The sequence below is a fragment of the Fukomys damarensis genome, unplaced genomic scaffold, assembly GCF_012274545.1.
Source record: "Fukomys damarensis isolate Sample0158 unplaced genomic scaffold, DMR_v1.0_HiC HiC_scaffold_37, whole genome shotgun sequence".
In the NCBI taxonomy this organism is placed as follows: Eukaryota; Metazoa; Chordata; class Mammalia; order Rodentia; family Bathyergidae; genus Fukomys; species Fukomys damarensis.
Window position 1 is genome coordinate 197270 of NW_022900949.1, and position 24397 is coordinate 221666.

The window sequence follows — 24397 nt, forward strand, 5'->3', positions numbered from 1 at the left end:
TATCTGCACATTCCCTATGGACAAAAGTAAATAGAAAGTGGAAATTAAAGCACGTGCATTTTTCTTCCTTTAAAAGTAAGCAGATAAAAGAAAGATAACACATCCAAAATGATTTAGGAAATATGATCAAGGAGTAAGCAAAGTGGGATACACAACAGACATTAAACATGTGCAAAAGAAAAATAAGAAAATCTGGCTTTTGGAGAAACTGATAAAATAAGTACTATTCACACAAGTCCAAAAAAGAAAAAATAAGTTAGCAATGAAAAACACTAAGAATATTAGGTAAAAGAATACACGCCAAACAATTACAGCGATGATCTTAAAACCATCACCTTCATCCTAATGTGTGTGTATTTTTTACTTGGCAATCCTGACTCAAATATAAAATAAAAGGAATAAAATTATGCACTGAGCTATGCACATAGACTTTTCATATTTTCTTTTCAGACAAGGTCTAAGTTGCCCAGGCTGGTTTTAACCTTGTGATCCAGCTCTCTAAGTATGCAGGATTACAGATAGGAACCACTGGGGCCAGTAAGCTTAACTGATACCAAGAAGATGGGTAAATAAATGTGCTCAGGATGAATTATCTTCTACTTTCATCTTTGGCTAGAATAGCAGTGTGCACTATTAAAATTCCCGATGACAGTAAGAATCAGAAATGAGCTACAGTGAAATAAGCCACCTCTTGCAGGGTGTAAAAATTTATACCCTGCATCTTAGTATACTTCATATATTACATAAGATATGTCATATTTCATTACAAAATAAATGTTTTTATTTTATTGGCTACTTGATGGCTAAGGGTCTAAGCATAATTAAAGATAAGGCACACTGTTCAGTACATCAGTCATTAATGCATTTCATTCCAAAGATTTTGATAATACAACTTATAATTGAGAACCCTGCATACCCAGGACTTTGATCCAATCTGCTTTATTTCTGGTGTATTTTCTGTATATAGATGGCTTGTCACTATACTGTGTTCATTCGCAATATGAATAAAACCAAAATGAGATGTGTTCCCACAAAATATACATGTTGATAAGAATAAGTGATTAGAGCTGTTCCTGCACAATATACACTTATATGGATTTCTCCACAATACAATGTTCATATAAAAAAATCACATATAAATGAAGACTTCTCACATCCATGTTAACACTGAGTGTGAACTTGTTCATGTTTTTCTAACATTATAGGAAACAAAATGCTTTCTCACATTCTCTATGTAGGGTTTCATTCTGGTGTAAGTTCGTTCACATATTTCAAGGTAACTGGAAGAACTGAAGGGTCTTCTCCAATGATTACATACACGTGGTTTATCGCCCACGTGAATTCATTCATGTACATGAATGCACTGGGAAAACTATAACCTTTTTCACATGGCTCACATATGTTCAGATTTTCTGACTATGAATTCTTCCATGCATGTACTGATAGCTGTCTGTACTGAAGATTTTCTGTATTCCTGAACTGAGTCCTTTTCTCTCAGTGTTATATTACATATTCAATTAATTTGCCTCTGTGACATTATAATATCTATTATAACTGGAATAACTGAAGGCTTTCTCAGATTACATACATAAAAATGTTTGCTCTTCAGTATGACTTTCTTGCATTTGACAACACCTGTGTACACTGAATGCTTTCCCATATTGCTAAAATACATAGGTTTCTCTCCAGAGTGAATTCTTTTATGTCTTTGAAAATCACTGACTGGTAATAGCTTTTACTCATTGCTTACACACGTAGGATTTCTATGAAGTGTGTATTCTTTTATGTTTATAAAATGAACTGTGGTAAGGAAATGCTTTCCCACATTGATCACATACATAGGGTTTTTCTCCAGTGTGACTCATCTTATGTCTACCAAATGAACCGCTAGTAGGAAAGGCTTTCCCACACTGCTTACATACATAAGGTTTCTCTCCAGTGTGACTTCTTTCATGTGTGAGACGATTACTGTGAGTGGTGAAAGCTTTCCCACACTGCTTACATATATACGGCTTCTCTCCAGTGTGACTTCTTTCATGTATTTGACGCTGACTGTGAGAGATGAAAGCTTTCCCACACTGCTTACAAACATAGGGTTTCTCCCCATTGTGAGCTTTTTCATGGGTTTGACAATAACGCTGAGAGGTAAATGCCTTTCCACAGAGCTTACAAATGTAAGGTTTCTCCCCATTGTGAGATTTTTCATGGATCTGGCAACAACTCAGAGTTGTAAATGCTTTCCCACATTGCTTACAAACATAAGGCTTTCCCCTAGTGTGAGTTTTCTCATGAATTTGACAATAACTATGAGTGGTAAATGCTTTTCCACAGTGCTTACATCCATAAGGCTTCTCCCCAGTGTGACTTCTTTCATGTATTTTGTAAGTGCTGTTACTGATGAAAGCTTTCCCACAGTGCTTACACACATATGGTTTCTCCCCAGTGTGAATTCTTTCGTGGGTCTGACAATAACTGCGAGTGGTGAAAGCTTTCCCACAGTGCTTACACACGTAAGGTTTCTCCACAGTATGATATTTTTCATGAGTTTGACAGGAAATTTGAGTGGTGAATGCTTTTCCACACTGCTTACATACATAGGGTTTCTCTCTAGTGTGAGTTCTTTCATGTTTTTTACAATTATCTCGTGTGATGAAAGCTTTTCCACATTGCTTACATACATATGGTTTCTTTCCAGTATGAGTACTTTCATGTCTTTGACAATGACTTTTTTTCCTGAAGGCTCTCCCACATTGTTTACATGCATAGGGTTTCTCCCCAGTGTGAATTCTTTCATGTGTTTTATAATTGCTGTTGCTGGTGAAAGCTTTTCCACACTGCTTACATATATAGGGTTTCTCCCCAGTATGTGTTCTTTCGTGCATTTTATAATGGCAGTTACTTGTGAAAGCTTTCCCACACTGCTTACATACAAAGGCTTTAGCTTTTTCTTTAGATAGAAAGGGCTTCTCTCCAATGTGATCGTCTTCACTGAAATCAGAGTAGGGTTTCTCACAGTGCTTATATTCAGGGCTTGTGGCTGCACGCTTCTGAAAGGACTGGAAACAGCTGCAGGTTTCCCCATGTTCATTAGACAGCTTCATTTCCAATACTGGATACTCACATGATTTGAGTGCACTGTGAGCTCTGGTGGGCACATCTGCTGATGACTGACCAATCAGGGAATTTCTACAAGCAAGGCTTTCAGTTGGCTGTGAACCAAGTGTTTTCAGGTTAATGTTAGAGTCTGAAGTCCAAAAAGATGTATCTCTATGTGGATTCCATAATTTATACTGGTAGCATTTCTCTACATCTTCACTTCTATAAAAGAAAAAAATAATAAAATGATAATCACATTTAAAAGGGTCTCCTTACTAAGGATTTACCAGGATCAGATCTGGTATGATGCCCCTTAAGAATATGTGATCATGAATTCAATGTACACTCTGCAGGATAGACTGACAACAGCTCTCACTAAAACAGTGCTATTCAAACACCCTTGCCCCTCCCTCACCCCACCCTGTATCCAGCAGAAGGCGGAAGGTGGAGGTATGGGACAGCCATGCAGAGATCCCTTCTCATTCCAGCCTGCCTCAAGCCAATTGGTGAGGACTGCTTGCTGCGCGGGTGCCTCTGCAATATCCCACCCCACCACACACACACACACACACACACACACACGCACGCGCATGCACATGCACGCACACACACACACACACACGCATGCACACACGCACACGCACACATTCTCAGGCCTCCTCATTGCGCCAGTTCTCAGATCCACTCTGCAGAGGCAGAGGTGGTCATAAGGTCCTTTCTCTGAGCTCCAGAAGACAGAACAGAAGTGAACAACTTCAATAAAGGCACATCAGATCTCCATAGTTGGAAAACTGGAGAGAGCACCACCTTCCATCAGAACTTGAACATCTTCAGAGAAAGGGCAGAGGGAATCTGCAGTAAAACCTTGCAGAGTTCAACCCTGCAGGAGGTCAGGGAGCTCAATGTGGGCCTTGCAGCCCAAATTCAGCCTGAATCTAAGGGGTCAGCCATCAGCTACCTGAGACTAAAGGACTTAGTTCTGCACATGGCTGGGCACACTGTCTATTATGACAGCAGAGATACAGTGTGAAAGAGGCCCTTCAAAGTCTTTTTCTTCTTTCTTTTCTTCATTCCACTCTGCAAATTCTTTCTTTTTTCTGTTTTCTTTTTCCAACTCAGTCTCTTGCTCCCCCATATTATTCTTCATCTCCCTTTCTATTCCTGTTCCTGCCCTAACTTGGATTTCTTCTTTGATCATTTTTCTTCTTTCTTTCTTTTCTTCTACAATTTTCCTTCAGTCAAAGGTCAATAGTTTCAAAGGAAAGTGACTCCCTAATACTGTTAAGTTGTTAGACTGTTGTCCTTATTCTTGCATTTGTCTTTCACTCTTGTCTTCAACAGTTTCCTAAAGTTTGTGTGGTCATCCTGCGCCCTCTGGCTTTACTAGAAACCTTCTCCAATTCTTTTGCCTATCTACTCCTCTTGTCATAACTCTGTCTGAGCCCCCATCCTAAACGGTGAAGATGCTACATTGAAGAGTTTATTCGCTGTAAACGTATTTTGGGCTGCTCCTTGATTTTGATTTAATTCACATGATGTTTAAACATCATGTTTAAACATAATAGATTAATGACTACCACAGTCAATTTGTAAGCTGTGCTTGAACCTATTGTGTTGCTGATTGATTCAGTGAGTTGTCTTTTCTGATATTATGAAAATGAGAATGTCTACGAGTCATTACAGAGTCAACAGCTAAATCACAACTATATCAGGAAGATTTAAGTAATAACCCAGGAATTAAACCAAGGACAACCCAACAACAAAAGTAAAAATGAGAAAACACCTAAGCAAGACACAAAGACAGACTTCCAGTTCACCAAAGGCAAACTCTAGGGCAAATGAAGTTGAAAAGTCTGACTCTGAACTCATAGCACAGGAAGTAACAAAACAGATCAATCAGGCTCTAGGAAAATTCAAAACAGAAATAATTTCCCAGATAACTACAGAAATGGTGAGCACAATGAAAGACATGATTAGAGACTCTAGAACAGAAACTGACAAAAAAATGGATGAGTTCAGGACCATGATAGAAGCCATGAAGGCCCAGCATAAGAAAGAAATGGAAAAAAATACATGTCCAACATAGGAAAGAAATGGAATCCATGAAACAGATTCAGATATCCAGGAGATTAAAAACTCTACCGAAAGTTTTTGCAGCAGGATAAATAAATGTGAAGATAGAATTTCAGACATAGAAGCTAGGATTGCAGTCAGTGACCATGAAAAGAGAGGACTCTTAAAATCAGTAAGGGATCATGAGAAATCAATCCAGCAACTCCTAGATGATCCAAAGAAGAATAACATAACACTGATAAGAATCCATGAAGTAGCAAAAGAAAATACAAATGATTTTAAAAAGCTGTTCATAGAATTAATGACAGAAAACTTCCTAGAGGGGAAGAATTTGACATACAGACAAGTGAGGCATACAGGACTCTAACTAGCCATGGTTAAAAAAAAAAATCTACACCTAGACATATCACAATCAAGACCCCAGAAACCCAACAGAAGAGCAAAATACTACAAGCAGTATGAGAAAAGAAAAAATATCACATGCAAAGGAAAGCCCATTAGAATCAGCAGACTTTTCAACACAAACCCTCAGGTCAAGGAGAGCCTGGAGTGAGGTATTTCAAGTCCTAAAAGAAAACAACCTCCACCCTAGACTGATGTATCCTGCTAAACTCTCTTTCAAAATGGATGGGGAAATAAGACACTTCCATGACAAAGAACACCTGAGAAACTTCATGAATACCAAACCAGCACTACAAGGAATTCTAAACAAGATCCTAGAAAAAGACAATGAAAGTCACAACATCATGAGGCCCAACAGAGCAAATCAAATAGGCAAAGCAAGAAACTAAAGGGAGAAGTGGAAAAATTAAAAAGAGTCAACAAAAGGTCAATAACTTGACAACAATAAGTCAGTACATATTGTAGGAGCCAAGTTTTCCGATTAAGGTGGTCTCCCTCTTTGACCTTTGTTCAGAACATAAAGACCAAGTTTTCTAGGCAAGGGCTATAACAACCTCCTCCCTGTTTTTCTGTTCCTCTTTTTCTGACCCAAGAGTGAATTTATCTTCTCCCCAATAATTGCTTAAGTTTGTAAAATAAGTTGGAGATATTGTAGGCTTTGCTGAGTACAGAGAGTTTGCCTAATTGTGTAATCACTTAGTGTTCCTTAAAAATAGAAATAGAGTGCCCCTGCTGAGCTCCTCATGAGTATGATAATTCCCCTCATGAGAATGAGGTATTTCCCCTAAGTGTCCCAATAATAACCCATAGTAATGGACAGTTAAAAATAGTACCAATCCCCAGCCCTATATAAGCATGTCTTGAAAATGGGTCAAGGCCTTCAGTTAGAAGCCGCTGTGACGGTGCCACTGGAGGTCCAGGCTCAAGTTTGCCAGGCTCAAGTTTGCCAGGCTCAAGCCTGCAGTAAACTCCTTATGTGTTTGCATCAGAAGAGACTCCTTGGTGGTCTTCTTGGGGATTTTGCGACTTGGGTACAACATCAGTTATAACAATCAATGTCAATGGCCTCAATTCACCAATCAAGAGAAACAGACTGGCAGAATGGATTAAGAAGCAAAATCCAACAATATGTTGCATACAAGAAACACACCTAGTGCAAAAAGAAGTCCACAGACTGAAAGTGAAAGGATGGAAAACAGTCCTCCATGCGACAGGAGCCCAGAAAAAGCAGGGATCGCTATCTTATTCACAGACAAAGTAAATTTCAAGCCACAACTGATTAAGAGAGACAAAGAAGGCCACTACATCCTTGTAAAGGGAACAATTCAATAGGAAAGGAAGAACTTAAACTGTCATTTGCTGACAATACATTGAAGACCCAAAAAACTATACCACGTGACCCTGAAGTTTCTAAGTGTTAGTTATTTTTTAACACTATGGGCTTGAAATCCATCTATTTTTTTGAAAATGACACTTCATTTTGGTTAACTGAATACAATTCCATTATATCTACATACCTTATTTTTTCAGTACAAGTGATTTCACCCAGTGTCTAAGCACCAAGCTACATCCCCAGTCTTATTTTGAGAAGAACTCTCATCAGTTATTAACTTGCCCAGGCTGAGCATGAGAGTCGGATCTTCCTGCTTTAGCTTCATAGGGGGCTAGGATTGTACTGTTATTTTTTTCAGTACTGGGGATTGAATCAGGACCTTGCTTGCCAGGTAGGCATGGCATCCCTGAGCTACATCCCCGACCCTAGGATCCCAGATATGCATCATCATGCCTGACTACCTCATACTGTCTTAATTCACTCATCTGTGGATGGACATCTGGCTTTTTTCCAGAGCTTAGCTGTTGTGAGGTGTGCAGCTGCTAACATGGATATGTGTGTACCACTACAATATGATTATTTAACTACTGGAGAGAAGTTCACCTGATGAAAGCTCTGTTTTTCATATTTTGTAGAAACTCTATAGACATTTCTATAAAGATGTCTCTGTGTGACATTCCAACTAAAGGCCTTTTAATAATTTTGCAACAAAAAGAGACTAAATGCTTTAGAAAAATTTACTGATAATAGCTTTTATCAACACAGTGGGATTCATTTCAATTTTTCCCAAGGTTAGCAACTTGGCAAATACTGAATGTGTGTACTACATTTAAATACAGATAACCTTCTTTAAATAACAAGTTTCTTATGAAAGTAGTCCTTAGAAAATGCTCCCATGTACACATAATTAAAGATACCCTGCACTCCTAGGTTAAACATAAAATTCATTTCCTATACACCTATAGCCAATGCCTAAATGTGATTCCATACAATATTTTTATAATTTATAATTTTGAGCAGAGAACTAATTTCTATTCATTCTCTGACTCCTGAGAAGTATTTATTTATTTTTATTTTTTATTTTTGGAGACAAGGTCTCGTGTGTAATCCAGGTTGGCTATGATGTCACTATGTAGCCCTGGCTGGCCTTCAACTCACAGCAAGTCCCCTGACTCAGCCTGCTGAGTGGTGGGATAACAAGTATGTGACCATGACAGGCACATTAGTTTTTTATGGTGAGTGCAAATTACCTTAGATTTCTTTGCCAATATTCGCTCCCATTTTCCATTTGCTGGTCAGTCTGGGTGTGTTCTGAAGTGTAGAAATAGAAATATGAGTTACTACACACTATTACACAAAAATTAATGGATATCAGTTATAATCATCATATTAACTGCCCATGTTAGGAATATTCATCAAAATGCACTCATATTCTAACAAATAAATCTTTACCAATCAATAAGAAGCAGCGCTCTCTATGTATACAAATTAGAAAATGACTATCTTGCTTACCTATAGCAGACATGTTCTTCAGTGTTTCTGACATCACGTCTCTGTAGAGCTTCTTTTGGGATGGATCCAGCAGAGCCCATTCCTCCAAAGTGAAGTCCACAGCCACATCCTCAAAGGTCACTGCCTCCTAAACCATCACACATATTGCCAGGAATAAGACAGAGACTCAAGCAGAGCACATTTCAACTCCACTCATAATCAGCTGAAACGGTGTTGAGCCCTTCAAAAGGCTTTGGTCCATGCTTTGGTCATCAACACTTATTTTCCAACACTTACTCTGCAATATGCAAACCGCGCATAGGAAATCTGATGCTAGACTGAAGTCCTTGCTAAAGCCACAGCAGAATGGGAGCACTCGTTTTCCTGCTGGTTAGATAGTTTTATTTGTACACTGTCTATAAAACATGGGTCATAGAGGGAGCTTATCAAATCAACATCCAAATAATATCCAAGGTAGATGAGTACCTAAGGGATTATTCTGACAACACAGAGAACATCTCTTTTCTCAACTTGTCACCTGGGAAATGGATCCTTTCCTTCTCTGATTTTATTCAGACAATATTGGGAACCCTGAACTTGGTTTCATAGGCTAAACCTTAATTGGACACATTCATAAAATTTATGAATGGTATATTAAAATTAAATGTTAATGAAAAACATTATATTATTTAATTCAGTGTTTAATGACAATGTATTTAAATTAAGGACAGTATAATATCTCATGTCTCAATGACACAAATAGTGAACTATCATAGACTTACAAAAAAATTCTAGGTGGTGGAAGGGAGAGCAATGGGTTGGATGGATACGATCAAAATAGATATATGTATTATATGAAATTTTACAAAGTTAACTAATAATAGAAAAATTTTTGTCACTTCCAAATCATGGTTTTGATTTTCAGTTAAATTATATGTGTTCAATATAATAAACGTTAAATAATGTTTCATTACTGGTGAGCAGAATGTTGAATTTGCCTACTATATAAAAATTTAAAATCTGCTTTTGGGCACTGTACTATTAGCAGAGTGAATGACACACAGATCACAGAAAGTAAAGACAGCCTTCAGTGGCTCATCTGTAAACTGAATACTGACTCATGACGGAGCTGTTATTGTACAAAGTCACAAAAATCACAATCTGTTGAATACAGACACAGGAAGAAACAGGTACATATATCAACACATGCACTTTATTCTCCATATTCCATGAACAATAATTACATCTTCACATAGAAATATGAACTTGCATACTTCGAGAAATCACAGGCAAATATATTTTGGAAGTTAAAAAGTGTTATCTCCAGCCTGGGATTCAGCTCAATGGTTCCACTGCCTGCCTCACAAGTGCAAGATCCCAAATTCAATCCCCAATACCAAAAAAAAAAAGTTTTATTTCAGTAGGAAATCCAGAAGGAATTGGAAATATGGGGACAAAATGAATTCTGTGTGAATCATGGGATGTAAAATGGACAAGAAATTTTAAAAATTTGCAGTGTATACAATAAAAGCGATTTATGTACAGAGTATAAAAACAATGAACACTTGGAAAAATGAACAAAATACACATAACTCAAAAGAAAAACCTAATATAAAATAGCATCCATGATCTTGGTTAAGGAAATAATTAAAGGAAATGAAATTGTGGAAAGGCACAACTAATAACTAAATGTAAGAACAGTAGACCAGGGGCCAGGGATTTAATTTAGTGGTTCCACTGCCCACCTTGCAAGCGCAAGGTCCTGAGTTCAATCTTCGGCACCAAAAAAAAAAATAATGATAATACTAGTAGATCAAACACTCCACTCCACTACCATTACCTCTACTTTGCAGTATATGGAAACCTCCAGACCAGTAATTTTAATTTTTTTTTCTTTTCTTTTTTTTGTACCAGGGATCAAACTTGGGTCCTTGTGCTTGTGAGGCAGGCAGCGGAACCAATGAGCTAAATCTCCGGCACTAATTTAATTTTCAGAAAATACATTGTGCTGTTGTTCCTGGAGACAGATACGATTCTTTTCACATCAATGACAACTAAACTTGAGATAACTTCAACCATGTGACCACTGGAATGGATCAGAAGCATTTTTCCCATCTCAGACATAAGCACATGTGAAGCCTAGTGACAAAGAAACCACTCACAACGCTTTTCTGTACAATTTCCAGAGAATTCACTTATTCAACATTCCAAGGGGCTAAAACTAAAACAATACTGCCTAGGGATAACACCAAATGGTAGACTTAGGAAAAATAGCAATAGACAGCAGACAGCGGTCATCTACAGAAAAGACAAGGGTGAGTCAAATAGGCTTTAACCTGATACTCGTAAACACTGCTCAAGGCCCAGGTATAAACCTTTCTTAGGGTTGGCAGGATATTCATATTCTTGTTATTGTTAAATCTTATCACAAAATTTTGTTGGTAAAATTTCTAGTGAAATATTAAAACACTAAATTACAATATAGAAAAATATTATACATGTTTGTGTATATTCTAACATGGAAAAATGAGAGAGTATTTACAGATTGAACAGCAGGAAACAAAGCTACAGTGTTAACATGAGGCCTCCAGACACACAGCAAACAGGGGCCAGAGCATTAGCTGGTTGTCAGGCATGGTGGTGAGCAGGTTAGGGTGAGTTTCTGCAGTCCCATCATTTGGGAGGCAGAGGTGTCTTAATTATTTTCTCATTCCTGAGACAAAATACTCAGCGCCCAAAGTTTAAGGGGAAAGGTTTATCTAGCTTAAAGTCTGTCTAGTTTTCAGTACATGATGAGCTGGTAGCAAAGCAAGGAAGACAGAAGACAAGGCTCTTTCTGTCTCTTCTGTTGTATGCCGGCTACTGGGATTAGTGCACTGCCAAACCAGTCAGTGGACTGATTGAGTAATCACCTAATCTTAATCCTAGCATTTCACCATGACTCAATCACACACTCTAGATTAATTCACCTCTGAAAAAATCCCACCTATTACTGCATGAGGCTTTGGGGGCCATCTAGCCATGTTAAGAGATTCCAATATACAAGCAAGGTTTCCAGAATACCAAACAACTATGATACAAAGAGAGGTTCACCAAGACACATAATTATCAAGTTGACACGTCAAGAAAAAAAAAAGAATATTACAAATAGAGGAAATCCGGGCATGGTGGTACATGCCTGTAATCCCAGCATTTGGGAGGCTGAGGCAGGAGGATCACTGTGAGTTCGAGATCAGCCTGGGCTACATAGTGAGTTCCAGGTCAGTCTCAACTACACAGTGAGATCCTGTCTCAAACAAATAAACAAACAAACAAAAAAAACAAACAAACAAAGGAAAGAAAAGACTCAAATCCATGCAATTGATAAAGAGAACTTCTGCAAACAGTCTGAAACCTACAAAACGTTAAGGAAATATAGAATAACTGCTGTCTTTCACTTCTGTAATTAGCTTTGCTTTTCTTGTTTCTTAGGACAACAATATCAGAGGTTTCATCATTAACTACAAAGTCTGATGGCACATAGCCCCAGTTTAAAATGTTATAAGATGAACAGATGCCAGAGGTGCTCAGCCGCATCCCCAGGGTGAGACCAGATGTTCAAACTAAGATAACAATCGCCATACCTTACAAGCAAAGTACACTTAGACTCTCAAGCCTAAATTTCTGTAAATCATACGACTATAAAAGAGTTAAGATGGAAGGAATGTCACTAGTCCTGTTTTCCTACAAAATACTTCATTGGAAAAACAACCAAAAATTAATGGAGGAGGAATCAACACATTGGAAAACGTAAACAAAAGTGGGAGTAATAAGCAGACAGAACAGCAATAAAATCATGATGAAAATAAGAACTACTTATAAAAGGCACAGAAATCACAGAGTCTGAGTAAAGGTCTCCCGATGTGACCTGTGATGGGCACCAACTTCCGATCCTGTCGCATCAGCCCCTGAACGCTGAGATTACCTCTGCTTACCCCTGCAACGGCTTAATCAAAGATATCTTAAGGGAAATGAAACGTATGACCAAATTATTATTTAATAAACTTGAGAGTACATGTGTAACTGCTTAGGAATGTGAAGAATAAGAGAATCCAGTAATTAGCCAAGCAAGTGAAGTGGTGATTAGCCGCGCATGCCTGAAATCACAGTACCCAGGAGGAAGAGACAGGAGGATCGCTGTGAGTTCTAGGCCAGCCTGTGCTACAGTGAGCTCAGGGCCAGCCTGAACTATGTAGGGAAATTCTGTCTCAAAACCAAAACCAAACAAAACAAAACAACAAAAAACTTCCCTCCACAAATTCATCTCTCAACGGTGTTACAAGGGATTCACTCAAACTTTTATGATACTGATCAAGATTAAGATATTCCCTCTGATTAATATATTTGCTATGTATAGCAAACATACAGCTATGCGAACATTGTAATAAAAATGTATGCTTAGCTGACATGGTCTCAAATGTCAGGAACTTTACAAAGGTTAGGAAATCTTTACATCTCATTAGTAAATGCAATCTTTGCCAAAACTTGCCAATATGTTTAAAAGAAAAAACAATTACAGGCTAACTGCATCTCAGCATGCAGATTTTCAAATCCAGAATAAAACAGCAGCTCATCAACTACAAGTGTGCATTAGAAAATACACACACATACACACACACACACACACACACACACACACACACACACCGGAAAGAAAAAAGAAAATACTGTTTAAATCAATATGGAGACACCTCAAAGAACTAGGACTAGAGGTTCCTTTGACCCAGCCATCCCTCTGCTTGGTTATCTTTCCAAAAGAATTAAAAGAATCATATCACAGTGATATACATATGTGCACCCATGTGCATAGTGGCACAATTTATAATAGCTAAAACTTGGAAACAAACTCATGTCTGGGGTTGTAGCAAAGATGAATAAGTGACATAAGGGATCAAAATGGAAGAGACAAAGTCACTACCACAAATGACAAAAGTATCCTAGCGTAACACTGTAGAACAACGACAAGAACACCTGTGCTGCCAAAGAACAACAGCTGGAAAAAAACCACAGTGCTGTTGATTTTAATAGACACATGGTAAAGAAACAGCTCTCAAATGTCTTTTCTCAAGGTGAACAGACAATAGGAACAGAAAACAAAAGATCGTTTGTTTATGTGTGTTTAGGAATCAGTTTTAAATTCAGTACCATTTAAAATACAAAAATCTGTTATTAATAGAATCAAAAGTGCAAAAATGTACCTGTGAGATGTGAATATAATGAACATCTGAGGGAAAAAAATACAGTACCAAAATATGTTGAATTAAAAGATTGACCAGATAGGAGGATGTGGTCATAAATGCCTATAATCCTAGCTTTCTGCTGACCGAGGCAGGAGGATCACCAGGAGTTCAAGGCCATCCTGAGCTACATAGTGAGTCAAGACCAGCCTGAACTACATAGGGAGACCCTGTCTCAAAAAATAAAAATTGAACTTGTATCAATTTTTGAAAAACTGCTAATGTCTGCATTAAAAGGATATAACAAATGTTCCACTCTGTTTCTTCACTCTATGAAATTATTTTCTTGTGCACAAAAAATCTTCCTCAAATATCATGGCAAAGGAAAGATTTTATTGCCACCTGCAGGTTATTTCACATACTACCCAAGATCTATACATACATTTTATCTAACACTATAAAGAAATGTTCTAAAAATCTGCAACATATTCAAAGATAAAAATACTATATACAAGTCAAATTGGATAGCTGTGCACAGTCGTGCATGCCTGTAATCCCAGCACTCAGGAGGCTGAAACCCAACCTCCACAAGTTCAAGACCAGCCTAGGCTATACAGTAAGTTCAAGGCAGACTGAATTACACAGATTCTGTCTTGAGCTAATGGGAGAAAAAAAAAAGATGATCTGCACAGACTTAACTTTGATGATATGATACACTATATATTCCTTATATATAATCCTTAATAAAATGCTATTTCTACTACCACTGAATGAAGTACAAATGTGAAAAATGTTCCAGAAAACTTTATGAAAAACAAAGGAAATCGCTGTATTTTTCAAATCTCAAAAATAAAGAGGAAGGATATACATTTCTTTGCTTGGAACATGCTAAAGAGTGAAATTCATTTAGACTCAATCTCAAACAGCATGTGGCCACATTAAATTGAAAAACAAATCAAGAGACACTGCTGCTTTATTCTAAACAGATTTGTTAAGGCCGGAAGTGGAAATGAAGAGGCAGAGGTGAGTGATCACTCACTTATGGTGGTAAACTGCTCATATCATACGCCAAGTAAAGCTGATTATCACAGTGCAAACTTTCAAAGTTGCACACCAGGCAGACATCATTCAGAAAAAGGAATGTGGAACTGCAAAATATAGAAGTACAAGAAAATGACTTTCTGCATTTGATGTTAGGAAAACTTTACAAATAAAATTGTAAAGTCACAAAAGTGAAGGTGGCTTAAAAAGATATAAAAGCATAGGAGTTAGGATTTCTTCAGCAAAAAAAAAGTCCTTGAGGAAATTAGCAAGCAGAGGAAAAAAAACCCCAAAGTACTCTATTTTCATTCTCTATACGTGACAAAGAAGTATTTGGAAAAGAAAAAAAGGTTTACAAAAGAAGGTTCCTCATCACAAATAGGAGCACAGGATATAAGCAGACAATACACAGAACAGCTTACACCAGAAAGGGAAAACAAAAGGCATAAAAGAAAAAATGCGTTTCATTGTGAATTCATCACATTAGAATTTGGTTCTGAGAGACAGGAATTCCTGCCAACTTGTGGTGGGAGTGTGATGGAATATATTAAGATTTTAAGAGAATACACAGTCCAGGCACCAGGAAATGTGGTTCTGAGCATCTATCAAAACCTGACTCTAGGTCAGCAAGAAACAGAATGTTCCCTGTGGGATTTATATCACTGAGAGAACCACACAAGCCTACGTTTCCATAAGTGTGGAAAAGGCAAATAAGGTGTTGACATTCCATTTGCATGATTTTCCAAGTATGGAATCACAGGGGCTGAATCTGCTGATTTAGCAGATGCATCCAGACACATAAGCTCCTGAATAGCATGGTGCCTTGAAAGGAAAAAAAAAAAGAGAGAAAAGAAAAAAGAAGAAGAAGAAGCAAGAGCTGCCATCTCTCTGGCTCTGCATGCCCACCTCAGTGCCTCTAAGTCTGTACTCCCAGACTCTTCACTCTTGACCTCCCTACCTGAGCTGCATTTCTGATCCAGCTACAGTAAAAAAGCCAGCAGACGTCAGCGCCTGGTGCCTACACATTCACTGGGAGGTGCACAGCCCACACCAAGGGGCGCCTTGAAGGGAAGCTCACTGCTTTATCTCACTGTGCCAATCCATGGCTTCTCCAGTATCCCGACATGAGGGGGTGCTCCAGAGTGTGGGGATGCAGCAGGCCTCAGTGGGATTTTGAGGACTGCAGTCTCCGGTCAGTCATGAAACACATAACAAAGGCTCGGTGTCAGCTCTTTCCTCAGAGAGATATGTCACTGCAAAGGAGTGACAAGCCAGTCTTAGAGGTGACAGTACCAGGCAGACCTGTCTTCAGCCCGCGAAGGGTAAAGAAGAGGCAGCAAAGAAACCTACAATAAAAATCCAGATCTTTTCTACAAGGGTGAGAAAGAAGGGTAGCCAGAATCAGCAAAAATTAAAACTAAAAAAAATGTAGTTGGGTTTTTTTTTTAGCATTGCTGAAGCTTGGTGTCTTTTGGTCAAAGTTGCAGTCTTGTATCTGTTCATGGACTATTTTCATCTAATCCCCCTTCTCCTGATGAAGCAATCCAGACAGTATTATCACAGTGGTACACCTCTCTGTAACACAGGAAAATAATAACAAGTCAAATCACACCAGAGCAAAACAAAACCCTGATTAGAGCACCCTCATCCATACGTTACTCATAATATTGTCCCACAAAAACATCAACATCGAACTCAACACAAGGATCAATCTACTATGTGAAACAGGAAGAAAAGGGCTAAAGGTGTAGAGAAAGTGGGAAGGGTAGGGGAAAGGGAATAAGGGAAAAGAAAAAATATGAGAAATGGAAATAAAGTGTTTGTAAATGGGGAGCGTAAGAGGGGGTGAAGGGAGGGCAGGGACAAGGGGAAAAAATGAGAACCAAGACCTGTCATGTAAAGGTACCAGATCCCAGTAATGAATGTAACTGTATTGTATACATAGAATGTACCAATAAACTCAATAAAAAGAAAAAAAAACAGACAATCTACTCTTTCATATTCTAAGAAAAGCACTTCAACCAGAGTTGAAAGAATGATTCTACAAATGTTGCTTAAATTCACAAGAAAAAAGCATCTTAATCAATCCAAAGGAAGGCAGGAATAAAAGGTATCGATGCAGTATAGATATAATGAATACATCTAATCTTTCAAACAGCATTGATAATCCTTGGCTCCTTTAAAACTGCTCACCATGATACCCTTGACCCTTAGTCAGGATAATTCTGTAACCAAAGCCTATTTCATGATAAAAACATAAATATTGTATGTACGTTATTAAATAGGGTGTTCTGTCCGTCTCTAGCGATTTTCCCTTGGTAGCCTGTTGGGGGCAACAGTGAGTCCTTACTGGGGTGCAGAATGTCGAGCAAGTGCTGTACCATGCACCACTAGTGTAAAAAAATTATAAAATTCAAAAGTCAATCTAGGTTTCCACTGCATTCTTGTGATTTGTCTTTTATTGTTCAGTACTAGAAATTGAACTAAGGGTAGAACATGTTAGAAAAGTTACATTAGAGTGGAGAAAAATCTGCAGTATTTTTCTTTCACGTTTAAATAGGGTCTTGCTCAATTATCTATGGTGGACTTGATGTTGCAATACACCTGTCTCAGAACCTCAGGTAGCTGGCGAAAGGTGTGCACCAGCATGTTTTACTGATGTTTCATTTACCCTACACTGTACTCTTGGATGGTAGTAGTGAGTAATAAACTCACATTTTAGCCTGGCAAGGTGGCATATGTCTGCGAAAAGTTTACCGGACAACTTAGTGAAACCTGGTCTCAAAATACAAAAAAAAAAGAAAAAGAAAAAGAAATCAAAATCTGTGGGGAATACAGTTCAGAACAAAATCCTCTAGTCCACTCTCTTGCACAATAAAAACATCGACCACATCTTTAAATCATTAGTATCATGGAGATACCTGTTCCCATCACACTTAGATGAGATGATGGCATCTGCCTAAGTTTTAAGCCCACAACAAGGCCCAGAAGTTCTGTAATTTTCAGTGTTTCCTCAAATGATTAGGTTACCTGATCATTAGTAACAGAAGACATATATTTCTAACATTTAATGAGCTCCTCTCCTTCCTTCACGCCTGTGATCTCTGAGCCACTCTCACACTGAACCAGCACACAATCCTTCCTTTTGTGTCACACTAAAAACAAGGTAACCTCGGAGGAAAACCTTCTCTGTTGTAGGTGCTGATTTTGGAAACCTCCAGGATCCCCTCCTCTCTCACTTTCTCTCCTTCTATTTGTTCTTCCATCCACAGAAAACTTTTTTTTATCCTTAGGCATCCATATGCTTGCAGACTTTAACTCTGGGGTTTTACCCGTAATTCAATAATCTTACATTGCAAAGTCCACTTCAAAGCATTTCAATACTGAAAACAGTGTCTACATACAGTCCAAGGACTACAGCATTGCCTTCTCCTTCTGCAGGCCTACCACAGCACAAGCCCATGTAGATGCCCCAGTTCAAAGTGGTTCTCCAAGTGTCGAGCATGTGCAAAGAAAGGGACACTTTCAGCTGTCCTTGTAACACACTACCATCCTCTCCATTTTTCTCAGCATTCTAAATGCTATGAGAAGAACTCACTTAAATGGTTTATTTCTGAGCAGGGGCGACACCTAAAACATTAAGTTGATAATTTTTTTCATTGTTTTGTGTCTAACACACGATTTCACTGCCTTGCTTGGCAAGTGCTCCATCAAAGTTACATTGTCTCCAATGGTACACATTTTTTTAGAGTCTTATGGCCTTTTCAATAGCTATCAGGAGTTTGGGCAATACAGCAAATTTAGGATGTCGGTTATCACAAAAAGGACCTTTCCCCTCGAGGAGGGCAGTCTTGGGTTTTAGACCCTGCATCAGAGACACTGATAAAACACAGGTCCTCCAGGTGTGCCGCAGGGAGAAATGGGACCAGGGATCCAGCACAGCCGAGTCCCCTCAGTCAACCCCGCACCTGCATCTTCCCACGGCCCAATCTCCCCCGCACAGGTGGACACCTGGCTACGGGCTGGGGCTGTCTGAGCCTGCACTCAGGGCTTGTGTGATCGCTGTGGTAGGCAGAACGCTGGGGACCGAGAGCTGGACCAGTCCCAGCCTAGAGACTGGGGTACCAGTGCTGGAGACCAGGAGGTCCTCAGACTGCAGCACGCAGGGAGACTCCGGTTTGCAACTGCTGGTTCTGGCACTTCCACTGACACCTCACCCCAACCGCACCCCAGTTTGTACCGTCGCCATTGTGTGGCATCAGTGTCTCCCGGGGTCCTTCTCACGCAACACAAAGCCGGTGGGCGCCATGGAGCAATGCGGTCAAGACAGCGCAGCTCTCAGTAAAGTGATCAGGCTGCAGACCTGGGCGCCATGACACCGGAAGAGCCCTACTTTCTGCTCTCCTCTGATTGGACAGGTCATAATGCCCGCCTCTCAATCAGTGATTGGCCGCTGTTCCTGCTGAGACAAATCCCTGCCTGCGTGAGCGGAGTTCACTCGTAAGACTTGTTTTTTCTACAAATATTTTACATTTATTATGAGAATACAGAAAACAAATGTTCTGCCGACTCATGAGTAGTAATTGGTCTATTGGAAAAGAAAAGAAAAAGGCTATTCAAAGGTGGTTTAAATTTACAAAAAAAACGAAATCATGTTTTAAAAATGGAGAAAGCAATTAAACATCCCACAATGTTAGCCAAAATTCAAAGCGTATTTCTCCTGAGTGTAAAAACTACTAAATAAGTGTTAAGTACAAGTCTCAGTTAAAAATTGATAAAAGATAGGTGTCTAATTGCTCTCGTTCATTTTCAAACTTGTTTACAAAGCCAGTGAATCCAGACCATGTTTGTGTGTTTTACTGGAACTTTCCAGGAGAAGCACCCAATTTTCCAATATTTCTTTTATTTACTTAACAAATATAGTATTTAAAAATAATAAAAAAGATTAAAGGTGCTTTCACATGACATGAAATGACCACACACTGTGCCAACTTTGTTAGGCATGGGGGTGCTTTGCTTAAAAGTTGCCTGCTGATGGAACATGCCTGGAAACAGGTGGCTGTGGCCACTCTATTCCCTGATCATCACCCCAAGTTCATCTTCTAGTGTGTAATTTAGAGAGTTCTACAGTGGTGTCTCTCCCAGACTTCTACCTGTCCTAACTGGAAGGGAAAACTGAATTTAAGAAGAGCTTCCTCATGGCTTCTCAAAGCTTTAGGCTGTTGTTGAACTCACCACATACCCAGGCTGCCTTTGAGCTAGCTGTGAGCTTCCTGCATCAGCCTCCCCAGTGCTGGCATCAGAGCTATGCACCAACAACGCCTGAATATCCTGTCTTCTTAAGGGACTCCGAGGGTTCTTCCTTTGACTCGCCCCTCAGCATGGGGTCAAAAGTGTACTAGAATAATGCCAGAATCACCACACCACGGAGAAGTCACAGTTGTGAGGGATCCAGCCAGGGTCTGAGCACAAGGGAGTAGAGGGAGGGGCCGATGTCGAACATGGTCAGAAACTTGCTGTCAGCCACCTGGCTTCCTGGACATGTTTTTGTCACAATGGATCTCTCAATGTACTCGTTTTAGTCAAGAAAATAATTATGTGCCCCCAAAAGCAATACGATTCTTGAAAAAACTGCAGGTAAATTATAGCAGTATTCTGCGATGCTGCAAAAAAAAAAAAAAAAAATCAAACATTTTACCTAAATCAGACCGGCAACCTCTTCTATCAAGTATCATCATGAAAACATGAATTTTGAAGCAAACATATGTCCAAGCCAGAGGGTCAGAATGATTGCTGAAATCCAAGCCTATGATAGATCACTGCCTGGTGAAGCGGCGGGGACACCTAAGGACCTCAGACTTTAAGGTCCCCATGCCCTGTAGTTCTCTGCTCATTAAAGCACCCCATCTTTCAGCACATTAATATTTCTACAAGAAGCACATCCCCTGGAGCCATGAAGCACTCCTGACGGCCATCTTGTTTGGGTGGAATGGTCTGTGGGATACTAGTAAAGCGTTCTGCTGTGTCTGGTTGAGTCACGGGACTGTGACATTGGAGACTACACCTTTTCTTTCCCCCTTTTCTGTAGGCATTGTTCCGCTCTCTAATTTCTGCCTCCCACATGGTCATTACCTTCATTGTTCATTTTTTCCACTATTGTAACTCTCCTTAGAAGACAAAAAACAACACACTTCAATGTCTGAACCATGAGTCGAACTAAAAATTTTCATTCTTAATTTCTATGTCTCGTGTGTTTTATAACTTCAGCAAAAAACCTAATACAATTAATAGTTGGTGTCTAAGCAAAATGAACTGCCAAATATATCCACCCTTTCCTCAGAAGATTATATGAGTTTTCTCTAGGACTATTCTTCAAAGATATCATTTGTATGTACATATTACGTTTCCATCAACCCCCCGTTTAGCATAATCGCTTTTAAGGAATAACCTATAGAAATCACGAATTACCCCTGGAAAGAAAAACCTTCCAATAGCATTCACACGTGTTTCACCTACTTTCCTCTTCTCCACAACTTGTGGCTGTCAATATATACCCAAATCAGGTCTTTGAACTGAAACAAGGATAGTGCTTATTCCCATCTGTGTTTGTCCAGTAAGTAGAAAAGGACAACTCTAACATACTGAATATGGAGTTAAAACATGTGAGAGAAATATCACTTACGGGAATACAAAGATGCCATGAGACATTTCTAGAGGACAAACTGTACAGAGGCATCTAATCAAACGCAAATTGTTCGCTTTCTCTGTGTACTGGTGGATCCCCGACCATTCTTTGTGAATAATTTCACAAGCTTCTTTGTGCCTGCAGATTTACATGCTCTGATAAGGTTATTAACACAATCTCTTGATTCCTTACAACACTGCTGACCCACTGAGTTATTTCTCTAATGAAATTGAACACATCTAGTGTAACTCACCTAAGTTTTAATTCCCTGGAGGATCAATTCTACTTCACTTCTTAGAAAATGCGTTACACTGAATGTGGTGATATTTCAGGTGCATTCTGGAGACATATTTACTGTGGTACGCAGCCTGACACACCATCAAAATTGTGATAACATGCATAGAATATTACATTACTGGGTCATAATATAGGAATTCTGCTAGAAGAATTCCTAAGACTCTTGAAACATCTTACATGAAAATTCTAAACTTTTAGTGGCTGGGGAACTGCTCATAATTTCATTTCATTTTTCTTTTCTGTTTGTTTGTTTTTTTTTTTTTTTGTGCCAGGGATCGAACTCAGGAGCTTGTGCAGTGGCACTACTGAGCCAAATTACTGGATTTTTTTATTCACTAAGTTTATTGGTACATTTTAGATGTTCACCATGATGACACTCATCATTGGGAATTTATACCTGTCCATGATATATCTTGGTTCCCATTTTTCCCTATTCACCTATCCTCCCTTCAACCCCTTTGCCCCTCCCTGTTGTCCATGATTTCGTAACGAGGAATGATCTCAATACAGAAGAGCCAAGGAATGCTTCAACTATGGATCTTGTAAAAATGATGTTTCTGTGTAATTCAGAACTGGGTTTAAATGTAAAGCCCCACCTACTGGACCTGTGGAAAGGAGGAAAGGGCTTAAGACTCAGTTGATAAATAAAACCAAAAAGGTAGGTAAACATGTCAATGTATCAGAATAGTGTTTAATTATAGTGCTATATTATTTGTTGTATACTACTTAGCATCAGGCTTGGCCTAAACTCATATGATGTCAGAAAATTCTGTTCCCCTCTAAGCCATGATAATAAAATCTGGAGACAAATCCATGTTTTCTGAAATGCAAAATCGCCACTCACTGAAAACCATTGCCTCGCAACTACACTGGACAGCTGGGCTGGCTGAATGAAAGGACGTGCAAAACGGTCGCTACTTCCAGGCTGCTTCAAACCTGGAAGGATCCTTCTGACATTATGTGAACTCTGCCTTGCACCAGCAGCCTACGTGTCCTACCCCGTACGGACTGCACTACAGAATGTGGCCAGTGGGAAAAGGCCGGAGAGATTCCTCCGTCTGATTCTCTCCGGTGACACACACAGCCCAGAGGAGGAGCCTGATGAGGGTGGCTTTCCACTGATGCCGCGCTTTCTCTCTGCTGTGCACCTCCCCACATGCTGTTCCCGTGGCCTCCTCCGGAGAGCCACCAAGGAAGCCTGCTGGGAATCTGGGTGGATTGATGAGCAATTCAGTTTACAGCTCCTTTCGGATCCCATAACAACACAAACCCTCTCTGCCCAGCGCAAGCACAGCTTCCGCGCAAGGGTGAGGAACTCCTAGGCTTGGTGGAGGCAGGGCTGGACGGAAGGCTTTAGCCCCGTGACATCAAAACGGGGGCAGGTGGGTTTAGGAGCTGGGTGCCAATAGTGTGAAAGCAGTGTTGTGTTCTAAGGTAAATATAGCTCTGCGCTTTATCTCGGCTGTGCCATTCTCCACGGGCCATTTCCTTGGGCTTCTCCAGGCCCTAACATGAGCGGGTGGCCTTCAGCATGTGAGGAATCCAGGGTGACTTGGTGGGATTTCGGGGATTTCCCTCTCTTGCCACTTATTGAACACACAACAAAGATTCGTGATTACCTCTTTCTCCAGAGAGATGTAGTCACTGTGTAGGGAAAAGTGCCCAAGTCTCAGGCAACAGCGCTGCTCAGACATTCAGGCAACCAAGGGAAATGAAGAGAGGAGCAGCACGGGAATTTGGCACCCCAGAATAGAAGACAGGTGACTGCCCAACGTGAAGTGAATTTCAAGGATTGCCAGAATCAGCATTAGTCAGAAATAGGAAGGGATGCGTCTTCTTTTCAGAATTGGTGTCTTGTGGTCAGACTTCTCAGGGCTAAGTCTGTTTACTGATGATATGGATCCTTTGACAGTGATGCAAGCCAGACAGTGTGACTAGACAGGCTCACCTCTCTACAGAGAAAAAGACCAACGCTCAACAAAACCAGAAACCAAACTCGGAGTAGTGGTCTCTTGACCAAAACTGGTTCCTAATGGTTTTCCAGTTTAGTTTCTAAGAATAACTTCATTAGTGGTGCCTCATGAACAATGGAAGCTGGGAAACAATCTTGTGAGTTGTATATTCTAGAGAGAAGAACCTCACCAATGTTGAAGAAATATATCTACAGATTCATATCAGATGCGTATCCGGTTTTTCTTTGATAGCTCAGTAGTGGAGATTTAATTGAAGACCTTGGGCATGTGAGACACATTACTTCAGAGTGATGATATGTGGACAGACGTTTTACTCGATGCTGACAAATCGTCTTGCCCAATTGCTCAGACCGACATGGGTGGTGCAATACTCCTGCCCTGTGTTCCAAGTCGCCGGGCTTATATGTGTGCAACGCAATTCTGTCTGATTTCTAACTGACCCAAACCCGATCCTTCCATTTAGCAGCTGTGATGAAGGATCCCCCCTCTTATCTGAGCACGATGACACAAGCCTGTCACCCTAGCACAGAGGGAGGCTGAAGCATGACTGAAGGTTCAGCCCTGCCTGGCTGACTTAACGAGACCTCGTCTCCAAACTCAGACAGCAGGGTAGGGATGTAGCTCGGAGCAGACATCCTGAGTTCCATGTCCTGGACAGTAAAAACATCAGCCACACCATGCAGTCATCTTTATCCTGCAGTGACCCGTTCTGCTTACACACAGAGGATGTTGTCAACATGATTAGAAAATTTCTGCTTCAATTTCGCCTCAAAAACGACCAGGTGAACTG

General features: G+C 39.8%; 1 protein-coding gene across 4 annotated transcripts; it reads right to left on the reverse strand.

Moving 5' to 3' along the window:
• Nucleotides 1-83: 83 nt before the first annotated feature.
• On the reverse strand, nt 84-21717 carry LOC104876367 (zinc finger protein 878). 4 transcript variants are annotated; one of them, XM_033759493.1, is made up of 5 exons: nt 21591-21717; nt 15611-16227; nt 8417-8543; nt 8155-8215; nt 84-3318 (listed from the first exon to the last, which is right to left on the reverse strand). In XM_033759493.1, the coding sequence occupies exons 3-5, from the start codon at nt 8448-8450 to the stop codon at nt 1764-1766; spliced, it is 1650 nt and encodes a 549-aa protein (XP_033615384.1). In that variant the 5' UTR covers nt 8451-8543; nt 15611-16227; nt 21591-21717; the 3' UTR covers nt 84-1763. The 4 variants fall into 4 exon arrangements, with proteins under 4 accessions (XP_033615384.1, XP_033615383.1, XP_033615385.1 ...); XM_033759492.1 differs by lacking the exon at nt 21591-21717 and adding an exon at nt 18893-19045; XM_033759494.1 differs by lacking the exon at nt 15611-16227 and having other exon boundaries at nt 21591-21714.
• Between the last annotated feature and the right edge of the window lie 2680 nt (nt 21718-24397).

Excerpts from the sequence above, each read along its gene's own strand:
- LOC104876367 (XM_010644346.2), bottom strand. Across the intron at positions 8,216-8,416 it reads GAAGAACATGTCTGCTATAG|AACACACCCAGACTGACCAG; the intron begins GTAAGCAAGATA and ends TCTACACTTCAG. Across the intron at positions 3,319-8,154 it reads TATTGGCAAAGAAATCTAAG|AAGTGAAGATGTAGAGAAAT; the intron begins GTAATTTGCACT and ends TTTCTTTTATAG.